General features: G+C 39.3%; 1 protein-coding gene across 1 annotated transcript in view; it reads right to left on the bottom strand.

The window, feature by feature from the left end:
• LOC149459559 (uromodulin-like) overlaps positions 1-12007 on the bottom strand; it is an 81225-nt gene that overhangs the window by 60942 nt on the left and 8276 nt on the right. Inside the window, 3 exon segments of the mRNA XM_089680964.1 lie at positions 3177-3320; positions 3563-3694; positions 11884-11910. Of these exon segments, the coding sequence (XP_089537090.1) occupies positions 3177-3320; positions 3563-3694; positions 11884-11910 (303 nt within the window).

Below are 12007 nucleotides of genomic sequence, written 5' to 3'. Positions count from 1 at the left end.
TGTGACCACTGTGAGACATTTGCAAAACAAAACAAAAAAACGCCATAAACTCTGCTGAAAGCATTTCATGTCCAAGAAAGTTTCTTTTTAATCTGGGAAATAGGGCTAGGGCAAGGGGGAGGGCAGAAGTGGCACGTGACCTTGGAACATTTATATATATGGGTGGTATACTCCATTTTGCAGCTGCCTCACTGACATGAGTGACTGCAGTGTCACTCCCGACAGAAGGGCAAGGCCTTGATGGAGGGAGGAGTATGTTCTCTCCTCCCCCCAATAGCAGCCTACTATGGAACACACCTCTTTCTCATCTTTACTCGCAGCCAACTTCTTGCACTTCTACTCAGCCATGCCATGCTGTAACATCCCTGTCCAACCCTCTTCACCAGCCCACCACCTTTCACTGGGCAGCATTGAACCTAGCCGGGAGAGAATACTGCTGTCCTATTTTTAATTTACTTCACTATGGAAGTTTTTTCTTCTTTTTACTATTGATGGATTTCTGCTTCTGTGCTGAGTTGATGGTACTTGTGGAGAGGTTTCATGGGCGCATTTGACCATTTTTAAGATGATGGTCTTCTGGTTCTGGCAGTGGTGTATTTAGGTTTTGTGCTGCCCTAGGAAAATTGTCTTCCCCCCATGGACACGGCAACACCACCCCCCTTCCCCCTCCCGCAGACAGAGCCTGACATTGACCAACAACACCCTGCCCCCTGCCCAGGAGAGCCTTCCACTACCCCCTCCTTCCCTCCTCCCCCGGTGATAGAGAGAAAGACACTCACCTTCACAGCTCCAGACATCCTCAGGAATGAGAGTCAGGCTCTGCATACACCATCAAGCAGCTCTCAGCCTCACTCAGATCCCACCTGGTTCCCATGGTGCGCATGTTCCTTCTTCCATCCCTTCTTCCAGGGGGATGTGCTGCCCCCCTGAAAAATGCTGCCCTAGGAAAATTCCTTGTTTGCCTTGTGGTAAATACACCCCTGGGTTCTGGTAAGAGGTGACAGACAACACGATGTACCTGGTGCAGGAGCTTATCACATCACTTCATACATGAAGAGTGATTGGTTGCACATTTCTGGATCTCTTTTCTTTTAGCACTTTAATATTGGACTCATTTGATCTATACATTCAATATGGACTTTTTGCACTTACGCTAATATTTGCTCATTGGACTTTCAAGCACTTTATTTTTCTTGATGCACTTTATATTGATCAGCTGCTTCACTTTAGTTTTTGCACTTTATTTTCTGAATGCATATTTAATATTGGCTAGTGCTGCTTTTTAAGTTTAATGTCATTGGAGTACACTTATCCTGCACTGTATGGTGTCTTGTGGTCTGTAAAGCTCTCCTATGTTGTATCTTTGTGAGCACCCATTTGTTTGCATATTTTGTTCTCCAAATAAATCATTGGTGATGCATTAGGTGCTTGCACCCCCGTTTGTTTCTTTTTTGTAGATTTGCAGTGGATTCCCCTCCATCTGAGGAGGGCTGCATTCACCAAGCATTCCAGGCATTTATGGACCTGCTGCTTTCCAATCTGACTGAGGAAGACCTCTGAGCGCTGGGAGTGATTGTTTAGTTTTACATTTGATATCCTGTCCTCTGGGAATGTAATTTGTGTTCATTGCCTTGATGCCATCTGCGCTACTCCAGCTACTGATTTTTCTCTGAAATTATTTGTAACTATGTAACTTTTTGCCTTTTCAATAAAAACTTTTGAAGCAAAAAGTAAATTCACTAAAGAACACGCATATTTATTATTTATCACCTGACAGTACGCAGTTGGTATTTTATGTACAACAATAAGGGGAGCTCTGCACTGACCAGATAGTTAGAGTGGGTGTAAACCTCAGGCATGAAATATGAACAAAGCATATCCCTCTATAGTGTGTACTTGTCTCAATCCAAATCACTGAGTGTCATTTCTGCCTAATGCCTCCTTCCTATCAGCATGAGTCACTTCTGACAGGTTTTATTGACATCAAGAGAAAAAGGGTGACAGGGGAGGGACCTCAAGCTCACAGCCTGTGATTGACAGTCTCAGCTCTGTTCCTGTGTGCTGTGTGAAGGTGTGTGTGTCCCTTCCCTCCAATCAACTCTCAGAGCTCTCCTCACTGAGCTTTGCAGTGTGTGTGGAGGTAGATGTGTCCCTATTCTTCCAATCAACTATCAGAGCTCTCCTCACTGAGCTCTACAGTGTGTGTGAAGGTAGGTGTGTCCCTATTCTTCCAATCAACTCTCAGAGCTCTCCTCACTGAGCTCTGCAGTGTGTGTGAAGGTAGGTGTGTCCCTATTCTTCCAATAAACTCTCAGAGCTCTCCTCACTGAGCTCTGCAGTGTGTGTGAAGGTAGGTGTGTCCCTATTCTTCCATTAAACTCTCAGAGCTCTCCTCACTGAGCTCTGCAGTGTGTGTGAAGGTAGGTGTGTCCCTATTCTTCCAATCAACTCTCAGAGCTCTCCTCACTGAGCTCTGCAGTGTGTGTGAAGGTAGGTGTGTCCCTATTTTTCCAGTAAACTCTCAGAGCTCTCCTCACTGAGCTCTGCAGTGTGTGTGAAGGTAGGTGTGTCCCTATTCTTCCAATCAACTCTCAGAGCTCTCCTCACTGAGCTTTGCAGTGTGTGTGAAGGTAGGTGTGTCCCTATTCTTCCAATCAACTCTCAGAGCTCTCCTCACTGAGCTCTGCAGTGTGTGTGAAGGTAGGTGTGTCCCTATTCTTCCAATCAACTCTCAGAGCTCTCCTCACTGAGCTCTGCAGTGTGTGTGAAGGTAGGTGTGTCCCTATTCTTCCAATCAACTCTCAGAGCTCTCCTCACTGATACAACTTCAGCTCCCCACCAGAAAAGACATCTGATTGTGGAGGACCTCTGAGCGCTGGGAGTGATTGTTTCATTTTACTTTTGATATCTTGTTTTATGGGAATGTAATTTGTGTTTGTTGCCTTGACTCCATCTGTGCTACTCCAGCTACAGATTTTTCTCTGGAATTATTTGTAACTCTTATACATTTTTTTGCCTTTTCAATAAAAACGTTTGACGCAAAAAAAAAAAAAGAAAACACAGACAGGCACTCTGGGAACACTTCACAGTTGACGGTCTGAACTGATCCTCCCCAATAACAAAATCTTTAATGAAAAACTAATAATGCCACAAATAGGAGAGTGATTTGTCTTTACCTGCATAGTCCAGTGTTATTGAGGTGTATTGTCGGGTGACGCAGGGAAATCTTGAAGATAAATAGTTCAGAACTGTGTTCAGGTAAGATAATAAAACCTCAGAATATAGAAATTTATCCGCCAAGACGGTAAAGGAGGTCCCCTCTACAACACAAATTATTTATGTAAAAAAGGATTTCAATGGCCACATTCCATGGAGAATTTTCTAGATCAATGTTACATTACTGCTCCCTAGTGGTTGCTTCATCTGTATACACAGAGGATGCACTCCAAAGAGGATCAGGCAGCATTCTCATGTGAAATAAATTGAGGTGTCTGTGAAAATGTTGGCTTATTGTGCCTCCCCCCCAAATAAAGAAATATATTGTCCTGATGACTTGACTTACCTCTCATTGTACAGCTGTGATAAGTCATTGGTGTAGTAGAAGAAGTTCCTATGGTCTCAGAGGCGGGATTAGTAGGTAATGTTGTAGTAAAAGCTGTTGTAGATATTTCTGTCGTGGTGTTTGTCCGATTCTCTGAAATGACATTGTAAGTTTACTTAGTTCCATATTATATTAACAAAAAAGAGAAACTAAAAAACATTGTTCTTTATTTATGGATTATAATGTTTCTTAATATATAAAGGGGGATATGATCTCCATGTATAATACATAAGGGGGGATATGATCTCCATGTATAATACATAAGGGGGGATATGATCTCCATGTATAATACATAAGGGGGGATATGATCTTCATGTATAATACATAAGGGGGGATATGATCTCCATGTATAATACATAAGGGGGATATGATCTCCATGTATAATACATAAGAGGGATATGATCTCCATGTATAATACATAAGGGGGATATGATCTCCATGTATAATACATAAGGGGGGATATGATCTCCATGTATAATACATAAGGGGGGATATGATCTCCATGTATAATACATAAGGGGGGATATGATCTCCATGTATAATACATAAGGGGGGATATGATCTCCATGTATAATACATAAGGGGGATATGATCTCCATGTATAATACATAAGGGGGATATGATCTCCATGTATAATACATAAGGGGGGATATGATCTCCATGTATAATACATAAGGGGGGATATGATCTCCATGTATAATACATAAGGGGGGATAAGATCTCCATGTATAATACATAAGGGGGATATGATTTCCATGTATAATACATAAGGGGGGATATGATCTCCATGTATAATACATAAGGGGGGATATGATCTCCATGTATAATACATAAGGGGGGATATGATCTCCATGTATAATACATAAGGGGGGATATGATCTCCATGTATAATACATAAGGGGTGATATGATCACCATGTATAATACATAAGGGGTGATATGATCTCCATGTATAATACATAAGGGGGGATATGATCTCCATTTATAATACATAAGGGGGGATATGATCTCCATGTATAATACATAAGGGGGATATGATCTCCATGTATAATACATAAGGGGGGATATGATCTCCATGTATAATACATAAGGGGGGTATGATTTCCATGTATAATACATAAGGGGGGATATGATCACCATGTATAATACATAAGGGGGATATGATCTCCATGTATAATACATAAGGGGGGATATGATCTCCATGTATAATACATAAGGGGGGATATGATCTCCATGTATAATACATAAGGGGGGATATGATCTCCATGTATAATACATAAGGGGGGATATGATCTCCATGTATAATACATAAGGGGGGATATCATCTCCATGTATAATACATAAGGGGGGATATGATCTCCATGTATAATACTTAAGGGGGGATATGATCTCCATGTATAATACATAAGGGGGGGATATGATCACCATGTATAATACATAAGGGGGATATGATCTCCATGTATAATACATAAGGGGGATATGATCTCCATGTATAATACATAAGGGGGGGATATGATCTCCATGTATAGTACATAAGGGGGATATGATCTCCATGTATAATTCATAAGGGGGGATATGATCACCATATATAAATACATAAGGGGGGATATGATCACCATATATAAATACATAAGGGGGGATATGATCTCCATGTATAATACATAAGGGGGATATGATCTCCATGTATAATACATAAGGGGGGATATGATCTCCATGTATAATACATAAGGGGGGATATCATCTCCATGTATAATACATAAGGGGGGATATGATCTCCATGTATAATACTTAAGGGGGGATATGATCTCCATGTATAATACATAAGGGGGGGATATGATCACCATGTATAATACATAAGGGGGATATGATCTCCATGTATAATACATAAGGGGGATATGATCTCCATGTATAATACATAAGGGGGGGATATGATCTCCATGTATAATTCATAAGGGGGGATATGATCACCATATATAAATACATAAGGGGGGATATGATCACCATATATAAATACATAAGGGGGGGATATGATCTCCATGTATAATACATAAGGGGGATATGAACTCCATGTATAATACATAAGGGGGGATATGATCTCCATCTATAATACATAAGGGGGGATATGATCTCCATGTATAATACATAAGGGGGGATATGATCTCCATCTATAATACATAAGGGGGATATGATCACCATGTATAATACATAAGGGGGATATGATCTCCATGTATAATACATAAGGGGGATATGATCTCCATGTATAATACGTAAGGGGGGATATGATCTCCATGTATAATACATAAGGGGGATATGATCTCCATGTATAATACATAAGGGGGGATATGATCTCCATGTATAATACATAAGGGGGGATATGATCTCCATGTATAATACATAAGGGGGGGATATGATCTCCATGTATAATACATAAGGGGGGATATGATCACCATGTATAATACATAAGGGGGATATGATCTCCATGTATAATACATAAGGGGGGATATGATCTCCATCTATAATACATAAGGGGGATATGATCTCCATATATAAATACATAGGTGGTCCATATAGTGAACTTGGTTTAGAGTAATTCACTTTCAGGTTATTACAGAAGAAATGGGGCACTATTTATATGTGTAAAGAGATTGAATCTCCACATATGTAATGTGATCTTCACAGTAAGCTGTTAGAAGATGTGGAATAGACTCCCTCAAGAACTAGTTCTGGCCAGATATGAAGATGGCTAATGGTTTTTTTACCTTATGTATTCTATACATCAAGGTAAAAAACCTTTTTCTGTGCAGCAGCCCCCAGTCCCCTCAATACTTACCTGAGTCTCATTGTGATCCAGCGATGTGAATGACAGCCTCATCTGTCCCAGGTCTTTACCTCATTGTCTGAGACAGCATGTAGCAGCTATTGGCCAGGCAGCCAATGAGGAGAGAGAGGGTTGTTGCTCAATGTGTGAATGGACATACGGAGCAGCAGGTGCCCCCATAGCAATCTGTTTGCTGTGGGGACACGCTACAGAAAGGAGAAGCCTGGAGAGCCTGTGGGGGACCCAAGAAGAGGAGGATCCAGTGCTCTGTGTAAAACCACAGCACACAGCAGGTATGTATAGGCATGTTTTTTATTTACCCCCTCAACAAAAAAATGAACCTTTAGAATGACTTTAAGTTTAGTGTTACTTTAAGGCAACCCATTCATTTTGCTTACTCACAGCACCAGACACTTGTGCTAACTGCACACCTCAATGTATGGAATGTACACTGGATATAAAAAGTCTACACAACCATGTAACGCAGGCTTTTGTCAAATATAATCAGACCAGGATGAATCACTTTTTTTCCACCTTTAATGTGACCTTTAATATGCACAATTCAATTAAAAACACACTGAAATGGTTTTTTAGTGATGGGAAAAAAATAATAATAATGTGATGCAAAGGTGTGCACACCGTTTTATAATTAGGAACAGGAGCGGACTGACCATTTGGAAACTCGGGCACTGCCGAGAGCCTGGGGTCAGTAGGGGGCCCCATGAGATGCCCCTGGTACCTTTTTCATAGGCTTTTTTTAGTTTGGGCAAGGACACAGGGGCCCCATGATCCCCTATTGAGGGCCAGGGGTCAGTAGGGGGCCCCATGAGATGCCCCTGGTACCTTTTTGATAGGCTTTTTTGAGTTTGGGCAAAGACTCAGGTGCCCCATGATCCCCTATTGCCCGGGGGCCCCATGAGTTGTCAATCCGCCCCTAATTAGGAATGTAAAATAGTAATTAGCACACACCTGCCATCAATGAAAGTGACTGATTAAGCCCATATAAAATTTGGATGTTCTATTAGGATTTTTCTGACATTTACTCAGTTGCTCTTACAGCAAAAGCCATGATCAGCAAAGAACTTACAAAGCATCAAAGGGATCTCATTGTTGGAAAGTATCAGTCAGGAGGAGGGTAGCTCGCATTTCCAAGTCATTAGATATCCCATGGGACACAGTGAGGATGGTCGTCATCAAGCAGAGGAAATATGGCAGAAATGTGACATTACCAAAAACTGGATGTTCCTCGAAAATTTATTAAAAAATACAAAGAAAACTGGTCCAGTAGGCTGCCAAGAAGCCATCACCAACATTAAAGGAGAAACAGAAATTTCTGGAAAGTACTGGATGTTTACTCCACGTGACAGCAATCTCTTGTATTCTTCATATGTTTGGGCTGCGGGGTGGAGTGGCAAGAAAGAAGCCTTTTGATTTTTCTAAAAACATCCAAGCTCAGTACATTTGGCAAAAAAACCCTATATCAAGTCTGATAAAAGCATGTGGGAAAATGTGTTATGGCCTCATAAGACCAAGAGTGACCTTTTTGGCCATAATTCCATGTTGTTGATGCCATAGTGTTTGGCACAAAACCAACACTGTGCATGACTGACCACAAAAAAACCCCCACCATTGCCACAGTGAAGCATGGTGGTGGTAGCATTATGCATTGGGGCTATTGAGTCAAGGTGGAGGGACCTATGAACAGTTCCAAACATAAGTTAATTTTGGCACATGACCTTTAGGTCTAAGCTAAAAAGCTGACGATGAAGAGGAATTTCACCTTTCAGCACAAAAACAACCCAAAGCATACCTCCAAATCAGCCAAAGAATGGTTTCATCAAAGGAAAATCAAAGTTTTGGAATGTCCCAGCCAGAGACAAGACCTAAAGTCAATTGGAAATCGGTGGGGAGACCTGAAGAAGGCTGTGCCCAGTAGATGCCCTCACAGTCTGAAATATTTGGAGCAAGATGTGCCATGCTGATAGACTTCTACCCCAAAAGACTGAATGTTGTTATACAACCAAAAGGTGACTCAACAAAGTATTAGTTTAAGGGTGTGCATATTTATGCAACCACCATATTGTACCTTTTTGTATTTTTATTTCCCCCTCCCTTTTTTAAAGATTTCAGTTTGTTTTTGATTGAGCTGCCTAGGTTATAGGCCATGCTACAGATGGAAAAGATTCAGAAGCGATTTATCTTGGTCTGAGTTTTTATTTTTACATCTCAAAAATCTGGCATTGTTACAGGGGTGTGTAGACCATTTACAGTATATCCTTTGTTATGTCATGGTGTGCTGAAGGGCAGATACCGGCCGCCTAATGTAGCTATGCATTGAAGTGCCATTCTAAATGTCACCAGTACATTCCATGAAGAGTTTTGTGATTTAAACACGCCTATTACTGATTGTTACACAACGCAATATTTTAAATAAATTAATTATTTCACAGGGTTTATATTTGTCTCACTTTTTAGATTTCGGCCTGTTAGTTTGTTTTGGCTTCATACTATTGCATTGCATTGCAGTAACATTCAGTAATATGCATGTTTATTACATAAAACTGTACCAAATAGTGACATTTAGTTTGCTTTTACATTTTTGTATTTTCTTTTAGAATATAAGGTGTGCTGCTTTGTCTCCTGGTTGTCATTTTGCTATAAGCACAGTCTTTTTTTTTATTTTAATTTATGAGTAATATGAATTCAGTCTTGAGGGGACTCCTGCTGAAACATCTCCAAGGCCTCCAAAAATGTTATAGGTAGTCAGGAAATTAGATGTGTAATTTATGCCCCTAGAAAGCCTTAAGGTGCTCTTTGGATTTTGAGCCTCTCTATATGAAAAAGTTATGAAAAAGTCTCACACCTGTGGTATCATCATACTCAGGTAGAATAGTATAATGCATCGTGGGGTGTAATTGTAAGTATGCCTTTGCTGTGTATGGGATTAAGCTTGTTAAAATGACTACTTTGTGAAAAAAAAAACACAATTAACTTTCATAATTTTCCAAAAAAATTATAACTTCAAAACACTCAGCAGGGTGGATTTGATTTAAATCAAACTGATTTAAATCACTAGTCAGTAAGGCTTGATTCAAATCCTAGTTTTCTACATAGACTAATTCTTGCTGGTATAACTTTAACCTCCCTGGCGGTATGATTATTTCAGATTTTTGGTGCTGAAAGCGGTACCATTTTTTTGCATGGAAATATGTATTTTTTTTATTGTAGGCTGTAATTTTTAGGAAAAACTCACTGAAATCTGTCCGAACAAGAGTCTAGTAAGCATCCCGGGTATGATAAAATTTGAAACACAAAATCATAAATTATAATTTAATAAATAATCATAAAAATAATATAAAAATAATAAAAAATTTAATTCAATAATATAATCAAACCAAAAACACTGAAATGTGAAATAGAGCGCCAAGTTCGCACATTGCTGAGCTCAGTCGCAAAATCGTTTTCAGTGTCTGATGACAAATTTCCCCCACGAATCATTATCACTCAATTCTGCAAGTGGTTCTGATTTACTATCGCTGTTCTCTAGCTGATCTAAACCGCTTTTGACCTAAAGGGACACTTTTTGGACGCCATGGACATTTCTCAGTTTCCAGGCAGAAAGAACAGACAAAATGCAGGCAGGGCGCCGGACAAAACACTAGGGACAATATGTATGTGAAATTGGTTGAGACAGCAATGTTTTACTATGTAAAATGTAAAAAAAAAAAAATGACATTTTTTAAAATTTTTAAATTTCCCGCCGCCGGCGGCGGCGGCGCCCGTACGTCCCGACGTCACAGGGACAGGACACAGAAGCCGGATGCCGGCATCGGCCGAAGGAGATGGCCGGGGACGCTGCAGGGGACACATCGTGGGAGCGCAGGGTAAGGTAAGTGAAGAACACTTGCCGGAGCAGCGCCACATGGTATTCCCGAGTGTAGCTCGGGGTTACCGCTTTTGGTACTGAAATGTTACCCCGAGCTACACTCGGGAATACCGCCAAGGAGGTTAATATGCAAGTAGATGAAGATTTTTAGAATAACAACTTTTCATATTAGTTTTTTTATCCCCAGTTTAGTAGGTTAATCATTCATATTTGGACAACTTTTCTGTTGTACTTAGGAAGGAGAAAAATATATAAAAATAATCATTACCTTAATAATAACAATTTAAATAGATTTATTCAACTGAAACAATAACATTCCAGCATCTGATATTTGATTAAACATCCATGTTTGTTAACTAATTTGGCTAAACAAAATATATATATTTTAAGAAACGTAGACTGTCAGTCCCTTCCTCTTCACACTGTCAGCCCCTCCCTCCTCACACTTAGTTTCACTTTCTTCTTGTTCAGATCTATTCCACTCCAAACAATCAGAAAAATATTGTTTCTATTCTATTCACTGAACTTCTTGAAACTTAGCACTGAAGGGGTTGATTCTGTATTCATAGGTTTGTAGAAGTTAGGATGAAGGTCTTTTTCTTAACTCTGTTCATGTTATAACATTTTTGCTGTGAAGAGGCATGTGATCTCCACTGAGTCAAATTCAGTTTTGAGAACTGCAAAAGTAAACCAATCATCTGTGATAATATCTTGTAGGCAGAGAAACTGCCCAATAATCTTACAGAAACCTCTGGAGAGCGTGACATTGTGAATGGATTCATGGGATTTATTTACCAAAAAAATTAAACATATACAGCATTATTCTATATAATTAAAAAACTAATCTTTATTTCATGATGGAATAACCTTTGGATGGTAATATATTTTCCTCAAAAAGCATTTTATTTAAAAAAAATTGATTTAAATAAAAAAAATCCGATTAAAAAAAAAAAAATCCGATTTTTTTGATTTTTTTTAAAAAAATCATTTATTTTTATCCACCCTGACACTCAGTATTCCTCTTACCAAATAATTTGGATTGTGTTCTTTGCAAAAATAGGTCAATTTGGGTGTATTTGCACAGACCTTACATTTTAGGGCCTCAGGAAATGGAATAGGCAGTCAGAACATAAAGACTTATCAATGTAATATATATCATAGATTGTAGAGTCTGCAACTTTCACACAGATTAAATACTATACACCTCATTTTTTCATCAAAGAAACGTAGCAGAATAAATTTTGGCCTAAATTTATGAAGAGAGATATGTATTTGCAAAATGTAATCATAGAAACTAAGAAAAACATGTTTTTTTTAACACATTTGTTTGCCTAATTTTTAAAACCCAGCAGTGATAAAAGAAATCTCTATCTGTCTCAGAAACATTATGTAGAATTCATTGGGTACATCGTTACATGACTGCTTAATTATCATTCAAAGTTTGACAATGCAGGAAACTGAAAAATGGCCTGGACTGGAAGAGGGTAAGACTGTCCAGACTTGCAGTTTGCCACAGTCCTTAGTTGTCCTACGATAAAGTAAAACACAAAAAGATGTCTTCAAAAGTCAAAACACTCACCGGTGGTTGTAGAGCTACTGGTGGTCTCTAGAAAAACAGAGGACAAATCAGTCATATAAACCAGAAAATTATATTGAAATTAAATCTGTCTGTGGGAACATGAGGATCTCTAGATGGCAATCCT

This window comes from Staurois parvus, unplaced genomic scaffold (genome assembly GCF_062004578.1).
Source record: "Staurois parvus isolate SC_StPar_1 unplaced genomic scaffold, SC_StPar_1.0 ptg000254l, whole genome shotgun sequence".
NCBI classification, from domain to species: domain Eukaryota; kingdom Metazoa; phylum Chordata; class Amphibia; order Anura; family Ranidae; genus Staurois; species Staurois parvus.
Note: the sequence above shows the minus strand (reverse complement) of the source record. Positions and strands in the feature narration are given on the sequence as shown.